This window comes from Catharus ustulatus, chromosome 22, assembly GCF_009819885.2.
Source record: "Catharus ustulatus isolate bCatUst1 chromosome 22, bCatUst1.pri.v2, whole genome shotgun sequence".
Taxonomy (NCBI): Eukaryota; Metazoa; Chordata; class Aves; order Passeriformes; family Turdidae; genus Catharus; species Catharus ustulatus.
Window position 1 is genome coordinate 5,809,259 of NC_046242.1, and position 17,307 is coordinate 5,826,565.

The 17,307-nt window shown below is 50.3% G+C and overlaps 2 protein-coding genes across 7 annotated transcripts in view; one reads left to right on the forward strand and one right to left on the reverse strand.

Annotated features, from left to right (window-relative positions):
* Window positions 1-1,326: 1,326 nt before the first annotated feature.
* Window positions 1,327-14,545, forward strand: LIG3 (DNA ligase 3). Of its 3 annotated transcripts, none has more exons than XM_033077995.1 (20): window positions 1,327-1,393; window positions 1,628-2,186; window positions 2,631-2,747; window positions 3,579-3,779; window positions 4,148-4,299; window positions 5,223-5,389; window positions 6,003-6,080; window positions 6,166-6,334; window positions 6,994-7,149; window positions 7,567-7,698; window positions 8,458-8,537; window positions 8,882-8,969; window positions 9,737-9,814; window positions 10,085-10,208; window positions 10,499-10,641; window positions 11,406-11,480; window positions 12,020-12,166; window positions 13,106-13,280; window positions 13,905-13,996; window positions 14,087-14,545. In XM_033077995.1, exons 2-20 carry the CDS (start codon window positions 1,646-1,648, stop codon window positions 14,318-14,320), a joined length of 2,949 nt encoding a protein of 982 aa, XP_032933886.1. In that variant the 5' UTR covers window positions 1,327-1,393; window positions 1,628-1,645; the 3' UTR covers window positions 14,321-14,545. The 3 variants fall into 3 exon arrangements, with proteins under 3 accessions (XP_032933886.1, XP_032933885.1, XP_032933884.1); XM_033077994.1 differs by having other exon boundaries at window positions 14,084-14,451; XM_033077993.1 differs by having other exon boundaries at window positions 13,905-14,451.
* A 216-nt stretch (window positions 14,546-14,761) lies between these two features.
* Window positions 14,762-17,307, reverse strand: part of RFFL (ring finger and FYVE like domain containing E3 ubiquitin protein ligase) — a 28,422-nt gene continuing 25,876 nt past the window's right edge. For all 4 annotated transcript variants that reach the window (XM_033077996.1, XM_033077999.1, XM_033077997.2 and 1 more), the window contains one exon: window positions 14,762-17,168. In XM_033077996.1, coding sequence (XP_032933887.1) covers window positions 16,987-17,168 — 182 coding nt within the window. In that variant the 3' untranslated portion in view covers window positions 14,762-16,986. The remainder of the gene's footprint in view (window positions 17,169-17,307) is intronic.

The following is a 17,307-nucleotide window of genomic DNA, read 5'->3' on the forward strand; positions in this document are numbered from 1 at the left end:
AATCCAGCAGAGCTGTGTGCTGTGTCCGTTCCAGCCTCCTCAGCAGCCTCCTGGCACAGCACAGCAGCACTTCCATAAAGAGCAGGGGTGGCTGCCACCAGCAGAGAGCCAACAGCTGGACTGCAGGGTGTGTGTTCACCTGTACTGGATGAAGGGCCAACAGCTGGACTGCAGGGTGTGTGTTCACCTGTACTGGATGAAGGGCTGTCCTCAGGAGCCTCAGCAGCACCTCAGACCCACACACACACAGTGAGGGAGAGCTCCAGGAGGTTACAGGGCAGCACTTCAGGCTGTGCAGGTACTGAGGGCACAGGTGACTGGGCAGCACCTCAAACCTGCACCAGCACAGCACAGCACTCCTGAGGGGGTGACTTTGTGAGGATGGGGATAAGGCAGTGGCTCAGGGCACAAACACACTGTGAGAACTCTTGGAGGGACCATTTCTCTGGCCAGGTGATCCAACAGCAACTCAAAGCTGTGTCAATGCAGCACTGCACTCTCGGTGAGCCAGTGTGGGGCAGCCAGGAACAGGAACAGGGCATCCCCTCACACCTGCCCCAGCTTGGGGCAGTGCTCTGGAAAAGCCAGCTTTGGGAGGTCATGAATGCATCATCACCTCAGGGAGGGACACACAGTGCTGCAGTGGAGTCACCCATGTGGTGGGGACATCACCTCAGGGCACAGGGCTGGTACCACGGAGGGCAGAGACCCCAGTGCCTGAGTGCAGACCAGGTGCTACCGCAGGGCACAAACCCTGCACGGCTCCAGGCGCTGTCCCGGTGCCGCCCTGGGGCACTGATCCTCCACGCCCTCAGGGCGGGGACCCGGTGCAGCCTCAGGGCACGGATCCGCCCTGGCCCCGAGCGCTGTCCCGGTGCCACCGTGGAGCACAGTCCCAGTGTCGCCTCAGGGCACGGACGCACCCTGGCCCCAGGAGTCCCAGTGCCGCCTCAGGGCTGGACTCTCCCAGGCCCCAGGCACGGTCCCAGTGCCGCCTCAGGGCTGGACTCTCCCAGGCCCCAGGCACGGTCCCAGTGCCGCCTCAGGGCCGGACTCTCCCTCGCCTCAGGCACGGTCCCGGTGCCGCCTCAGGGCCGGACTCTCCCGCGCCTCAGGCACTGTCCCGGTGTCACCTCAGCGGCGCACGAGGCGAGAAAACGCCCCCGGCGCGTGCTGGGGGCGGGGCGAGACGAGACGAGGGGGCGTGGCCTGCGTGCACCCGCCCCTCGGGTGCTCCTGGGGCCGGAAGGGGCGGGGCCTGGCGCGGCGCGCGCGGCGCTACGGAAGCCGGGCGGGCGCGCGTGTCCCGCTGGTGGCTGAGGCGGCCCCGGCCGGAGGGGCTGGGGGGGCCCGGTGGAGCGGGGGCCGGGATGGCGGCACCGTGAGGAGCTCGGTGAGCAGCGGAGGGCCGGCCTGGAGCCTGCGGCGGCGGCGGGAGCCGGTGGTTGGGCCGAGGCGGGCAGGGCGGGAAAGCGGCCTCGGGGCGAGGAGAGAAGGGACGGGAGAGGGCCTGGGAGTGAGGAGGGGCCGTGAGGGGCCGTGGTGTGGGGAGCGCAGCGGGTGCCGGGCTGGGGGCGCTGAGGCAGTCCCGGTGGCAGAGGGGGCTCAGTGTCCGTGTCTCTCGCAGCTGCTGTGCTCGGACTGGATGCCCAGGGCTGGCAGGGCGCTGTCACACGCTGCCCGCGCTCTCCGCAGGGGCCCTGCGCTGCTCTGCCCTCGGCCGCCGCTCCCCCTGCCCAGACCGCTGTCCTGCTCCGCCGGGCTCAGCCCCGCCTGCTGCTGCCAGCTGCTGTTCCAGCCTGTGTCCGTGCCGTCCCCGAAGCCTGGCGGTGCCGCCGCCGTTCCTCTCTCCCTGCTCCTGGGCAGCTGGCTGCGCTCAGCCTGCACGGCCGCACGGGACATGGCAGAGCAGCGCTACTGTGTGGACTATGCCAAGCGAGGCACCGCGGGCTGCAAGAAGTGCAAGGAGAAGATCGTCAAGGGGATGGTGCGCATTGGGAAGATTGTTCCCAACCCTTTCACCGAGTCCGGAGGGGACATGAAGGAGTGGTACCATGTCAAGTGCATCTTTGAGAAGCTGGACAAGGCCCGGGCCACCACCAAGAAAATCGAAGACATCACAGACTTGGAGGGATGGGAAGAGCTGCAGGATGAGGAGAAAGAAATAATCAACAAATACATCTCAGGTGAGACACGAGGCAGTGCCAGGGTCACTTTTCTCCTTACTTTCAAGTTTTGCTGGAGGTTGTCACCCAGCTGTGCCTTTGCCATGAAATCCTCTTGGCTTTATTTGTGTGGCTTGGGAAGGAAGTGTGTGGTGCTGCTCCTATCACTGTCTCTGCCCTGTAGGAAAGGGAAGAAATGGTCATTTCTACAGTGGCACTCCTTGATTCATTTGTCACAATTGATTGTGGACAAGGTGAAGCATCAGTTATTTTCCATTTCCACCTTTTTCTGTGATCTTTAATAAATCACTTATTATTGTAATTTTTGTTACCTGAAAAACATCCAGGTTTTTTTTCCTCCGATTCCCATTTCTTTTAAGACTTTTTGCTTTGTAAGCTACATAATGTGATAAGGGATGTATGAGATTATTCCTGACCACCTCTTTGAACCTTTCTGCTTTCCAGAAGCCAATTCTAAGACTGGAGGTACCCCGAAGAAAAAGGTGATAGTGCAGGCAAAACTCACTGCCACAGGGCAGCTGACCACAAAAGATCCACCAAAGAAATTCTCTGGATTCACAGGTAAGAATTAAGAAACTGGTTCTGGGAAATCAGTTTCTTTTCATCTCACCATCAAGAGGTGTTTTGGCTTGGCTCAGATCAGTAGATTTTTATCTGTAGTTAATTTAGGGATTTTTAATTCTGGTTTTTCAAAAGCTATCAATGCTTTCTTAGGCTGTCAGTTGAAAGAACATCTTGCAAGAAGCTTGAATTTCCAGATTTCCCAAGGAAACAAAGGTTCTGCTGTGACCCACACTGTCAGGCTGACTCCATCTCCCTGCATCCATTGGTTCATTCCAGTCAGACTGGAGGTGTAGGCTGAAGTTATCCCATGTAGAGCTCAAAATCTGGAAAAAACTGAGGGATTCTCAGTTGTGTTCATGGAAATGAAAACTTGTCCTGAGGAGCAGCTGCCAGCAGGACAGTCCATGTGTGAGCTCTGAGTGACCTGACACCCACCTGGAGCTCCAGACATCACCTCCTGTGATTGGTGTCAGGAGACAGAAGGGGATTGGGACATATTCCCCCATTTTAGAAATTACCTAAGGGAAACATTTGCTGTGAAAGGCAATAGCCTATAAGGTAGAAAAAAATAATAAAACAGAGGCATCTGGAAGGAGAAATTAATTTTCACCGTGGTTTAGTTCTGTTTTTCTGGTAGAATTAAGATCTAGGAAATTCTGTTGTAATGTGAAGGGTAAAAATAGTTGGAAGGTTTTTATTAAAAAGTCATAAATTTTAGCTCTGAAACTTTGCCAGCACTCTGGGATTGTTCCCAGCTTGCCAGGCAGAGGTAATTTCAACATTGGCTCTATGTTGTTAAAAAAACAACTTGTGATGTGTTTGATGCAGCCAAACCAAAGAATTCAGAAGATGCCCCTGCAAACTCAGAAGCCCAGAAGCCCAGCCTGTCTGCAGCCAGGTGTGATCCCAAGCACAAGGACTGCCTGCTGCGGGAATTCCGCAAGCTCTGTGCCATGGTGGCTGAGAAGCCAAGCTACAATGTGAAAACTCAGATCATCCAGGACTTCCTCAGGAAGGGAACTGCAGGAGGTATGGCTCCAGCCTGCAATTCTCAGCCCTCTCAGAATCACCTTCAAAGTCTGATCTCAAAAGGAAAGGTGGCATTAAAATCTGAGTGTTCTGTGGTCCCAGCCTGGTGCTGTGGTGATTTCTGAACTGTGGAGGTAATCTTTGACAATAGCAAATTCAGACAAAAATATCTCACTCAGCTGTTGTAGGTGCCAAATTTAGTGCTGAGATCAGATTTAGAGGCAAATTGTGGCTATTCCCCCTAAGAATTCCAAGCCCCAGCTGTGGGTTTTATCCCCAGGGTCATGCAAATGGACACAACCAACCAGAGCTTAGACATGAAAATAAATCCTCACAGTTACAATGTGCTTTTTTTTTTTTTTTTCCAGATGGTTTTCATGGTGATGTATACCTGACCATTAAGATGCTGTTACCAGGTGTCATTAAAATAGTTTACAACTTGAATGATAAGCAGATTGTAAAGTTGTTCAGCAGGATTTTTAACTGCAACCAGGAAGAAATGGTCCGGGACCTGGAGCAGGTGAGTGCACACAGCAGCTCTCTCTTAATTTCTGCTGTTCAGCCCTTTGCTTATGGAAATTCTGTAATGGTTTAGGTTTTTTACTCCTTAGCTCAACTGTTAGAATAGGAGCTGGTGATTTATTTTGGTTTTCCTTGGCTTTAGCAGTTTCCATAGCATTTTCTGCCATCTGGAACCTGTAGAAAATCATGTTTGAACAGAAAGCAGGATGAGAATTCACCTGGCAAAGCTTTAGAAAGCAAGACTAAAATTATCTAAGAGAGGTGGGCTGCATCTGTTTGTCTAAACTCCTTTGTCTGGCACATTCCTACAGAACTGATTTATATTATTCTTTTTGTACCATCACATATCAAAACCTGGGATTCAATTAACAGAGCTGTCACTGGCAGCTGCAGTTGGTTGATGCAATTAAGCTGCTACAATTGCAGGTGCTCAGTTGTGCATTGAGTCCCTGTGCACAGGAGCTGGTGATTGACTGTGCACCCTGTGATTCACTGCAAGGTGCAGAAAAGGGGTGAATTAGATAATAAAGGTAATTCTTTCACCTCTGTTCATTGCCTTGCTGTGTACTGCCTTGTAGTGACATCACTAGCCTGTCCCACATCCTTGGATTTACAAGTGAATTCATCCTGAGGAAATAAAGGGTCTGTGCTGCTGCAGCAGTGAAAAATAGAAGCATGAGATGAAGCTGGTACTCTTAATACCTTTAATTTCTCTTACTACCTTTTTTGGCAATTTAAGCAGCTGAGCACCTTTATGTGTTATGGCAGCTTCCTTAAGTGTTCAATTCCAATTTCTTCATGAAATAATCCCAGCATCACTCCTGTCCTTTATCCTCACTGGAAGCACACAGAACCCCCAGTGGCACCCCCATTCTCTGGCCATGCCTCTCATGCACACCCTGGTTTTGTTTTTGGAGACAGGGAGATGTTTCTGAGACCGTGCGGCTCTTCTTCGAGCAGAGCAAGACGTGTCCTCCAGCAGCCAAGAGCCTCCTGACCATCCAGGAGGTGGATGAATTCCTCATCCAGCTCTCCAAGCTCACCAAGGAGGATGACCAGCAGAGTCTCCTGCAGCAGATCAGTCGCAGGTGAGGGAAGGAATCAGCCTCTGAAGGCTTGCCCAGACACTGGAGTGGTGAAAAATTAATCATGAGCCACTGAGGCTGAAGTTAATTAGCATCTGTAAACTGCTGTTAGTGGTGTGATTGAGACACCTTGACAGCAATGGAGAGCATTTATGGCTCTTGGTCGTTCCAGAGAACTTTGTCCCTGCCTGTCAGGACATGTCAATCAAGCAAGTGATTTGCAATAATAGCCTAATGGTGTTTAGCTGTTAATTAAGTTGCTGTCCTTAAGGATATTGGGAAAAGCCTTCAAATAATTTAGAAGAAGATTCTTGGTCTGGCTCAGTTTGTGTTGATCTGAAGCTGAGGATTTTCCAATCAATTACTCTTGATGCATTAATTAAGTAAATTTTGGAAGGTTCATCAACACTGAGGCAGAATTAATGTTGATATAAAGATGCTGGAAAGCCTTTTGGATATTCCCTTGTGTCTCTGAGGTGTCACTATTAAGATGTGTCCTCAGTTTTGTTTAAACCCTCTGTAAAGGGAGGGCATTTTTTTAAAGAGACCTGGATGAGTTTCTTCTTTTCAGCTGGCAAGTTGAGTTCACACCTTTGCTGAATCTTCTCTTCTCCAGGTGTACAGGCAACGACCTGAAGTGCATCATCAGGCTAATTAAGCATGACTTGAAAATGAATGCTGGAGCAAAGCACGTGTAAGTGACAGGAACCCAGGAGTGCTCATTTCCTGAGGCAGCAGCAGCACACCTGAGGCTGATCACTTCCCCTCTCTCCATGCAGGCTGGATGCTCTGGATCCCAACGCCTACGAGGCGTTCAAAGCCTCGAGGAACCTGCAGGACGTGGTGGAGAGGGTGCTGCAGAACCAGCAGGAGGCTGAGAAGGTGCCAGGGCTGAAGAAGACCCTGAGTGTGCAGGCCTCACTCATGACCCCAGTGCAGCCCATGCTGGTGGGTTGGGTCCCCTCCTGGCAGCCAGGATCAGAGCAGGGACCCCCAGGTGGGAGGGTCAGGAGCCAGGGCAGTGCCTGTGCACTGTGCAGGCTCAGTGTTGTTTAACCCCCTTGGACAGGTCAGGAGCCAGGGCAGTGCCTGTGCACTCTGCAGGCTCAGTGTTGTTTCATGCCAGTTTAGAAAGCATCTCCTACCACCAGGCCAAGTACTGAATAAACTCAGTACCTGCACCTTCAGTGCCACTGCTAAGACAAGACCTTGCTTTGCTCTCAGCCTTTTGTTTGCTGTCATTGCAGAAGTTGATCCTTTCTCTGGAAATAGTGTAAGCTTTCCAGTGGATTAGAGATTCAAGTAAGTCTGGCTTTTTGTGTGAACAAAGCAGAGTTAAATATTTACTTCTGGGCTGAGCACACTCCTACAGAAGGCACAGTGCACATTTTAAAGCATTTGGAGGGGATAAGCACAGAAAAGCTGTAATTATCTGGGCATGTGCTGATGGTTCTAAGTAAGAGAATAATTAAGGAAAACTTGGATTCGCTAACAGAGGTTTGGACACAAAGCTCCACAAGGGGATTCATTTTAGCTCATTCATGACCTTAGGTAAGAGGAGCTTTATTTTCCTTGTGTTCCTGAGTGTTTGTCCCTGTGTGCCCCAGGCTGAGGCCTGCAAGTCCATCGAGTATGCCATGAAGAAGTGTCCCAACGGGATGTACGCCGAGATCAAGTATGACGGCGAGCGCGTGCAGGTGCACAAGAACGGGGATCACTTCAGCTACTTCAGCAGGAGCCTCAAACCTGTGCTCCCCCACAAAGTAAGCACCTGGCACTGCCTCCCCCCTTGTGCCAGCTCCTCCACTGCATTCCCAATGGTCTCCTTCTCCAGGAAAGGTGGATTCCTTCTCTTGTAGACTTATTCCTAATTTATACGGATGTGTAGAATGTAGAAAAGCAGCACTGACAACTGTAATCATTTCATTCTGGTGCACATTAAGAGCTTGAAAATAAATTTAATCTGTGTGCTGTAGAATCCTCTCTGTGCACTGCATTTTGGGAGCCTTGGTGCCAGTTGGGTGATTTGATTCTGTTTATTAAAGCCTCATTTTTTCTATTTGTAGACTGCAGATGTGCCTCAGATACTTGAGATACTTGTGGATAAAACACCTGCATTGGAGTGAATCCCTCTCTTCAGCCTGTTATTTTTCCTTTTTTTATTTTTTTCTTTCCCCAAGGTAGCCCATTTTAAGGATTTCATCCCCAAGGCTTTCCCAGGTGGGCAAAGTATGATCCTGGATTCAGAAGTTCTCCTGATTGACAATAAAACTGGCAAACCACTTCCTTTTGGGACTCTTGGTGTGCACAAGGTAAAAAAAAATATATATATTTTGTGTGTGTTTGGAGGCTGTTACTCTGCTAACTAAAACACAATCTGTTATCACAGGATAATTTCAGAACTCTGGTGCTTGTTAGAGCATGTGGGGAAAAAATAATATTGAGAAGGCTGATATTGAAACACTACTGCTCTAATACAGTAGATTTGATATTAACATATGGATCACTGACAGGACATTAACAGAACTTAGTGTCAAGATACTAATATTAAAATACTAATTTTGAATTAATATTGCAATAATACTAAAAAAAAATCTTTGGAAAATCTTGTAATTCTGTCATTGCTTCAGTTGGCTTGAGCCTGGGAGGGCACAGGGATGCAGTGATTATTCCATGTGAGTTTTATGTAGTGCTTGTGTCTGGACTGAATGGGGGTGAGGGAGAGGACAGGAAAATGAAAATTAAACTGTAAGTGCTTAAGTTAAAAGTAGCCATTAATCTGCTGTCTGTAGAAATGTGGAGGGTTTTTTGCAACAGTAGTGACAGATGTTGCATTGCCCAAAGCCATTAATATTTTTAGAATTATTTCCCATTCCTAGCAAATGAACATTTTTTATTTTCCAAGCTTGTGCTTGGACATATTCAGTGTAAATCATAATTCTCAGAATGCTTCTTTTAGAAGAAGCATGAGCTTGTCATACCTAAAATATTACAGAGATAAAAATCCATCCTTTTATTACTGTGCTAAAGCTGTTTGCTGTGAGTGCAGAATTCTGTTAATTGTGTTTCAGAAAGCTGCTTTCCAGGATGCCAACGTTTGCCTGTTTGTGTTTGACTGCATCTACTTCAACGATGTCAGCCTGATGGACAGGTGTGTGTGGCAGGGGAGAGCTCTGGGAAAGCCCAGCAATGCAGACAGAGCAGTTCAGCTGGGCTGTCACACTGGGGAGATCAGGGCAGCGTGGGAGGGACCTTGCTGTGCCCAGGAGGTTCCCTGGGGGCTCCTCCTGCTCTCAGTGCTGGGGTTAACTGCTCATTTACATCCTCTAAACACACTGGTAACATTGGGAATTCCATTTTATCACTGCCTGGAGGAAAGTAAGAGCTAGCTGTCCTCTCTGGAGCTGTCTAGGATTTAATTTAATGATTTTAGCAGGTTTTTTAATGTTCCTGTGGGATTGCTGCTTGTCCCTCACTCTCCATGCCCTGCTCTAGGCCCCTGTGTGAACGGCGCAAGTTCCTCCACGACAACATGGTGGAGATCCCCAACAGGATCCTGTTCTCAGAGATGAAACATGTCACAGTGAGTCCAGTGTGCCCTACACCCCTAACCCTGCTCCTCCACCACTTGGCCTTTTTATGATTAACTCTGCAAATTCACCCTGGCAGAATGGTTCTCCTCCTGCTCTGTGTGCAAGACTCCTTGAGTTGTGTTCCCATCTTTTCCTGGCTCTCAACTTCAGTTTAATCTTCACTTGCACACCTCAGGTTTTCTGGCTTGTTAATGATTTTCTAACCATTGTCACTCTGACCTGTCAGGAGGAGCTAAATCCTGTTGTCAGTCTGTGCTGTGCAGTGCAGAGCTGTGATTGAAGGGAGCCAGACTGGCACTTCCCAAACTTCAGGTGTCACACAGCCCTGAGACATTCCTGGCTGCTAAAACCTGCATTTAGGCAGCAGCATGCAGGGATTTTTATTATGCAGAAGCCTGATGTCTCATTATTTTTTGCCATTGCTGCTGATTTCTGTGGCACCTGGTGAAAGAAGGTTCATAGGTCCCAAGGCAGCTGGATGGAGAAGGAGGCTGGCAGTGCTGCCTGAGGAAATCTGACAAGGGACATACTGGGACAGCAGCCACATCTGAGGGGTATTTTTTGACCAAACCTTCTCTTCTGGGCACGTATTCCCAGCTTAGTCACTGGGTGTGCAGCAAAGAAAACACGTACAGGATTCTCCTTGGGGAAGTTTTATGAAATTACCTGTTCCTCCCTCTGCAGGTGCAAAAAGAAAGCCTGAAGACCTCAGCCCTTTTTACAGTCCTGAGCTAACCATGATCCCTCTCCTTTGCAGAAAGCCTCAGATCTGGCAGACATGATCACCCGAGTCATCCGGGAGGGGCTGGAAGGGCTGGTGCTCAAAGATTTAAAGGCAAGTTCCCATTCCCTCTGTACTGGTGTGAGCTGGGAATGTGGGAATGGCAATGGACAGAGACAGCTCTGAGACAGAACATTCTAGAAACACCTCTTATGCTGCTCATGTGCTCAGGAGCTGCTGAGCTGGGTGCAGGCCAGGCTGGCTGAGGAGCTGCTGCCCACAGGGGATGTCTGTGAGGGGAATGGCTGTGTGTGAGGGGCTGTGTGTGTCTGAGGGGCTGTCTGTCTGTCTGTCTCTGAGGTGGCTCTGCCTTGCTTTGCACAGGGCAGTTACGAACCAGGGAAGCGCCACTGGCTGAAGGTGAAGAAGGATTATCTCAACGAGGGGGCCATGGCTGACACAGCTGACCTGGTGGTGCTGGGAGCTTTCTATGGACAAGGCAGCAAAGGTAGGTGTGCAGCTGGCTTCAGAGATCTGTCTGTTGAAGGAACTGCCAAGGTTTTCCTGTGCCAGGCCTCCAGAATGAGGGTGGCAGGAGCAGGGATGAGTGCTGCAGCCCATCATGTCCTTGCTGTGGGTTGGTTGGCACAGCAGAGCTGGAGGAGTTGGGCTGGGCTGTTGCACAGTGCAGGGCTCTGGTTCAGCTTTGTGAGTCACTCCCAAAGACACAAAGGGTTTTGGCTCTGAAAAGCTGTGCCTTGTCCTGGGGAAGGTGTGACCCCTGCTGTCCCTGTGCAGGTGGCATGATGTCCATCTTCCTGATGGGCTGCTACGACCCCAAGAGTGAGAAGTGGTGCACGGTGACCAAGTGCTCCGGTGGCCACGACGACGCCACCCTGGCACGTCTGCAGACAGAGCTGGACATGGTGAAGATCAGCAAGGTGAGAGAGGGGAGCCAAGGGATGCTCTGCAAAGGGCTCAGCTGCCCTTGAGCTGCTGCTGCACTGCAGGGTGGAGGTGCCCTGCCAGGAATGACTCAGAGTTAAAGCACATCAACACTTGACACAAGTGAGGTGTCAGAGCAGCTCCTGGAGGAGGCACTGCTGGGATCTGTACCAGGCACTGAGTGGGAAGCCAGGCACCATCTGCTTCCTGCTAGGACAAAGTTTTCTTGGGAAGATACCAATTTTTATCTGGATTTTTGGGCACGTTGTGATTGACAAAGGCAGTCACTAGATGGGGCTGTGGGAGGGAAGTGCTGGGTCAGACTCTGCTCTGGTGGCTCCATAACCTGTGCTTGGAGTTAAGATTTCTGTTAAGATTTAAGATGAGATTTCTGTGAGTGTCTTACCTTGCTTTTCAAGACTGGACAAATAAACATCTGAATTTTAATATTACCTTGACATCCTGAAGGCCATTTGCATCAAGGTTGTAGAATCCTAAAAAATATAAGTAATTTTACATGAATCACAATTGGAATAAGTGTTCTGGACAGGAATTGAGAGCTCTGCTTCAGGCAGTATTTGTGATTTTCTAGATAGGAGAAATGCCTGCAGCTCAGTGCAAGTTCCATCCATGCAAAGGCAATGTAAAACCTCTGTGCTGATCTACTTCTAGGTTGTGTTTCAGCAGCTTCTACTGTAAAATTAGGTTTATATATGATGATAAGTGTCAATTATTTTATTTTTGTGCTTTTAATTAATAGGATCCTAGTAAAATTCCAAGGTGGCTAAAAATTAACAAAATCTACTACCCAGACTTCATTGTCCCAGATCCAAAGGTAAGTGCTCTCATAATCATTTAACATTTCCCAGCCCTTATTCTGCAATCTTCTATAAATCCTTTAGATGGACGACTTAGAAGTTGTCTCTGTTACAAAATGAATCTTCATACTTGGATTGGGAAATTAAGCACAAGTTTTTATCTCTCAATCTTGCAGGTGCATTTGAGGCTAAGAGCTTCATGAAGAAATCACACCTGCAGCAGTTTTGGGAAATATTCTTGTGCATTAAATCCCTTGCAGAAGTGAGCTTACTTTAAATTTGAGATATGAGAAATCTGATTTGAAAGGGTTGAAACACAACTACCACCCAAAAGTTGCTGTTGTTGTAGGGAATGTGGCAGAATGCTCTGTGTGCCTGCAGGAGAAGGCAGAATTGGCTTTTTGTGTTAGTGACAAAGGTTTTTCTGAGGAAGGTGACCAGGAGGGACAGTTTGTGTCTGTGGAGCTGTGCTGGGGTGGGGAGTGATGGGGTGAGACACTGTGGGCTGGCTCCTGAGCCAGCACAGCAGTGTGACCTGGCTCCCTTGTGTGTTTAGAAAGCCCCAGTGTGGGAGATCACCGGGGCCGAGTTCTCCAGGGCCGAGGCGCACACTGCGGACGGGATCTCCATCCGCTTCCCGCGCTGCACCCGCATCCGCCACGACAAGGACTGGCAGAGTGCCACCAACCTGCAGCAGCTCAAGGTGGGTCAGCCTGGCACCAGCTGTGCTTCAGGGACATCACAGCAGGCACTGAGGCTCCTGCTGCCTGTGCTGGCTCCTTCCCTTTCCCCCTGCGCCAGGCTCAGGCTGCGTTGTTCTGTGCAGGTCTCTCAGGTCCCCTGAGCTGCTGTGTGTTTGTTCCCTGTCAGAGAAGTCTCTGCTGGCCGTTGGTTCCATCAGTTCTTGTGGCAGGGTGAGGAATTGCCTTCCTCAGAGGTGACCACAGAATCACAGAGTGATTTGAGGTCATTAAGTCCAACCTGTGACCTAACACCTCCTCAGCAGCTAAGCCATGGCAGTGAGTGCCATGTCCAGGCCTTTTTAAACACATCCAGGGATGGTGATTCCACACCTCCTTGGGCAGACCTTTATTCTCTCCATGCTCACTCACTTTCCTGTCACTTGCTGAAACAGAGAGTCATTTGGGAAGTGCCTGTGGGTATCCTGGGGCACAGGGACCCCCAGGCTGCCCCCCCTCACCCTCCTGTGCTGAGGGGAGGGAGCCTGGTGCCAGCCCTGGCAGTGGGGAGCTCTGTGCTCAGGGAGGTGCTGCACTTTGGGGCTGCTGTGCCAGGGAGAGCAGGAGTGATGCAGCCCCCAGGGCCTGCCAGCATCCCTGTGGGGAGGAGAGAGGAGCAGACCTCTCTGCAGATGGGCCCTTCCCACACTGGGCACTGCTCATCCTTGGGGTGAATCAGGCTCTTGCTCTGGAGCAGATGATGTGGATGTGGCTTTTGTTCCTCCCTTAAAGCCAGGAGAGGGGTGGGATGCAGGGACAGAGCTGACAGGAAAATGACTGCAGAGAGCTGCAGGAAGAAAAAGCTTTTGAGCAAACACTTCCAGGGAGAGAAAACCAGAGCAGTCTTTGCAGCACAGCTCGTGTGCAGTGCCAGACATGACCAGTGCTGTTTCTCTGGGCAGGAGCTGTACCAGCTCTCCAAGGAGAAGGCTGATTTCAGTGTTACAGCTGGGGAGGAAGATGAGTCCACAGCTGGCAGCAGTGGAGAGAATGATGGGAATTCCAGGTCTTCCACACCTCACAGCAGTATTAAGAGTCCCCCAAGCAAGTCACCTGCAAAAGCCCAGAAGGCAGAAGGTAAGAGGATGGTGCTTCAGGAAGGAGCTGGGGCTGTGTCCTCTGTGCTTGGGGCAGGCTGGCTCTGGGTCCTTCCGTCAGAGGCCTGATATTCCCACATTTCACATGGATCTCAGGGAGAGTGGGCAAAGCTGTTCAGATCCTTGATTTGGCCTGAGGAATTGAGTAGCCAGAGCTCTGAGATGTCCTGGGATTGGGAAAAGATGGATGGAAACAGCTCTGGTGATGCTGTTCAGGTTGGTGCTCACTGCTCCCCTTTCTGCAGGTCACAGCCCTTTGGTTAGAGACTTGGCCATGAGCCAGTGTTTGATTTGATTTGGATGGAACTCATGAGTAGAAAGGGACACGTGGCTGTGGGTGATTTCCAGGTGCAGTGAGCTGGAACATGAAGCAGATTGCTGAGCAGTGCAGGGCAGATGGCAGCAGCAGCCTGGGAATGGGGCAGGAGGTTTGCCCCACACCATTTCCAGTAGAAAAATGTGTCTCACTAGTGCCAGTAATTCATGGATTTTCCTGAAAGAGGGCAGGAACCTTCTCCCTTCTGCTCTTTACTCTCTCCCCCAACATGAATACACAACCAGTACCTGGACAGAGCACATACACGAGCCAAATTTTTGTTTTTAGAGAGCAAAGGAGACATTGGATCCCCTCAGAAATCCGAGGAGAAACGAGGGGAGAAGAGAAAAGCATCTGAGATGGAGGACAATGGAAAGAAGGTACAGTCAGGGCCAGGGCAGGGTGTTTGTCTGTTCACTTCCATCCAAGGAACGTTTGCCCAAGCTCTGCCTCTCCTTCCCCCTCAGCAGCCCCTGCTGGACATTTTCACGGGGGTGAGGCTGTACCTGGCGCCCTCTGTCAAGGACTTTGCCCGGCTCCGCCGCTACTTCATCGCCTTTGACGGGGACCTGGTGGCAGAGTTCGACACGGCCTCGGCCACCCACGTCATCGGGGACATCGAGGACAACCCCGGGGCGCAGCGAGTCACGCCCAGGTGGATCTGGGAGTGCATCCGCAAGCGCCGGCTGGTGGCCCCGTGCTAGCACAGGGCAGGGCTGGGGAGGGGAGGTGTGCACACACACGGAATGCCCTCACAAGTAGCTACAGAGATCCAGAGCAGCCCTCTAGAATGAATTTCAAAAGTTCTCTGAAGCAATGTCACTGCTCCATCCCATCCTGCCCTTAGCTGGGTGCTGGTTTAGTCTCCTTGGGTTTTTAAAGTTTGGGTATTTTTATAGATAAAGAAATAAAACTGAAGCAGCTTCTCCTTTGCTGTCAGGACTTATTTTCCAAAGGTTCTTCTCTTCCTGATCAGGCAAACACAGCAGCAGCTCCAAGGAATTCCTGGCTGTGGTGCCAAGGTCATTTGTGTTGTCAGGTAATTTTTTTTTCCCTCCCCACTACCAACAGGTAAGCACCTGGGCTCCCAGTCTTGGGGAGGTTCAGCAGTAGGAGCTCTGCTTCTAACAGAGTCAGAAACAAAGTTAACTACATCACATTTCAGCTTTATTATAAAATTATAAACCAAACTTCTGTACCAAAACTAGTAAGTTTAACTGTCATAGTACCAGAGGATTTAATAGTGAATAACACACCCTTTCAAGTAGAATATTAACTTTTAAAATCTTTAAACAATGTACAGTGTACATAAACCACATAAATATTTCCATTTACTTTATTAGTTCAGAACATTATATTCCTTTGGATCATTAATCAGTTTCCTCCAGGTTTTGATTTTCCTTTAAAAACAACTCAGATCCAGAAGTAGAGAGTCCATTTTTACAAGGGAAACAAGAAGAGTCCTCCCTTCACAAAGCACATTCTGGAGTCACAGGGTGGGTGGATCTTCTCATCCCTAAAATTTCAGGCATTGATGTGCAGCTTGGTCTGACTGCTGTAGGAAATGAGCCTACCCTCTACAAGGAAAAGTACATCTGTCCATAGGGGAATCATTTCCTGCTAAATTCCCCCAGCCCTGAGTTATTGCAAAATATGACAACATGAATTTTCACAGTGAATTTCCTACATGAGGCTGTTCTGCACTTTGTGTATCCTGCAGCCCTTTGAGGTCCCTGTGCCCTCTCCAGAGCAAACAGAGTCACTTCTTACCTGCCCTTTTCCTGTCCTGATGCACTGACTTGCTCAGTTTGTTCTCATGCTGGATCTCTTAACCCTTAAGTCAAAGATTAAAGAGCAGCCTGACCTGGGACCAAGGCAGAACTCAGAATGCTGAGTTCAGTGAAGGTTTGTGCAGTTCTGAGACCACCCCAGTGAGAAATCCATGGCTCTCCTGCTCCTGAGCCCTGCATTTCTCATCTCAGGTGCTGTTTTGGCTGCAGCTCCCAGAGCAGAGCCCCTGCACTCCTGTTCAGAACACACAGGGTGAATGTGTGTTCCCAGTGCACAGGAGCTGTGAGGGGCCTCACTGCAGAGTCCCTCTGGGTTTGCTGTTCTCTGCTGGCAGCCAGGCTGGAGCACAGAGCCCCCCTCTGCCCAGAGCAGCCAGAAAAGCTGCACAGGGCTCTCAGCCTCACAGCTGCCCTGGAATGAGGCCACAAGCCCACAGCAATGGGCACTTCTGGCAGCAGGAGAAAATGCACCAGCTCCAATCACCTCCAGCAAGAACTGCCAGAGCTCTCCAAGTCTCTTCCAGCTGCACACAGTGCCCAGGAGAGCTGCCAGGGATCAGGCCACAGCCTCTCTCCCCACCCTCACCAGCAGAGAGGACAAAATTGCCTTTGTTAAGCAGTGGAAGGTAACAGAAGTGTAAACCTGAGCCCTAGGGAGGATGGGGAAGCTGATTTGCAGTGGAGAATCCTCATGGATGCAAGGGAGACAAAGGCTTTCTTCCATGATTCCCTTCTAACAAAAGAAAAAGTTACCTGTACTTAAATATGATTGTGTAGCAGTGGAGTCCTCACTGTGCAGCTCTGTGGCTTCCTCACCAAACCCTGGGGAAGACTCAAGCCTTGGATTGGTGACTCCCTCAGCAGGTGAGGGCAGTTCAGTTTGAGCCCAACCTCTGGCACAAGCTGTGAAGTCAAAGTTGACAAAATCAAACCAGAAACCTCCCTGTGGCACAGAAACAAAAACCCAGCACTCAGGACAAGGCTGAGCCTTCCCAGCCTCCCTCCCTGACAGCTTTCAATAATACAAAGACAACCTTGATAGAAAATTACACATTTTTCCACAATTGCACTAGGCTGGAATTAGGGAAAGCAGGGGCAGTCTGCCTGTCCTGCAAGCATAACAATTTTACATTAAATTAAAAGTAAAATTAACAAGCACAGTGACATTATAATCTTAAAAAACAAAAATCAAGTTGTTGCTGGGCATAGCCTGAGCAGCAAAACAAAGGACACTTTTTGAGACCCCAGTTCAGTTTTATTATTCAGAGGAAAATACAAAGCCTCTGGAGCTGATGGTCCTGGCAGAAAGCTGGGCATCCATCTGTCCTCCAATGCTCCTGGGATGGAGGTGGTTAATGACTGCTGGCAATGAGCTCCAAGGAGTCCAGGCACTGTGGTGTAAGCACGACGTGGGGCGAGCAGAGTCGGGCATGGCTTGAGCAGAGCAGCTTTCCCCAGGCTTCTCCTTCCCTCCCTCGAGCAGGGTCCATGCAAATCAAGGTAACTGCTGGCAGGGATGTTGGCCCTTTCCCTAAGAGCACTGAGGCTTTAAGGCACAGCACCCTGAGGGCAGAGCAGCTCTATGTCCTGAAGACGTGCACGGCCCTGATCACGTACTGGCGGCAGATGGGGCACTCGCTCATGCGCTTGCCGCACTTGGTGCACGTCACCATGTGCCCGCACTCCAGCAGCACGCAGTCGATGGGAGCATCCATGCAGATCCTGCACAGGTTGTCCTCGGTGCTGGAGGGCCCAGCAGCACCTGGGGGGACAGGAGAGCACGGGGGGGTCACACACAGGGAGGTGTGGAGGGTTTGTGTAATCCCACTTGGCTCTGCTGAAGGGGTTCCCCTCGTGGCTGCTCCAGCAGCTGGCAAGGAGCAGAAGTTGCAGCTTTTGCA

What these genes read in the sequence shown, in the direction of transcription:
- LIG3 (XM_033077993.1), top strand. Translation starts at nt 1,646, where the DNA reads ATGCCCAGGGCTGGCAGGGCGCTGTCACACGCTGCCCGCGCTCTCCGC. An exon ending in GATGTCAGCCTGATGGACAG is followed by an intron (nt 8,538 to 8,881) that starts GTGTGTGTGGCA and finishes GCCCTGCTCTAG; the next exon opens with GCCCCTGTGTGAACGGCGCA. An exon ending in CTATGGACAAGGCAGCAAAG is followed by an intron (nt 10,209 to 10,498) that starts GTAGGTGTGCAG and finishes GTCCCTGTGCAG; the next exon opens with GTGGCATGATGTCCATCTTC.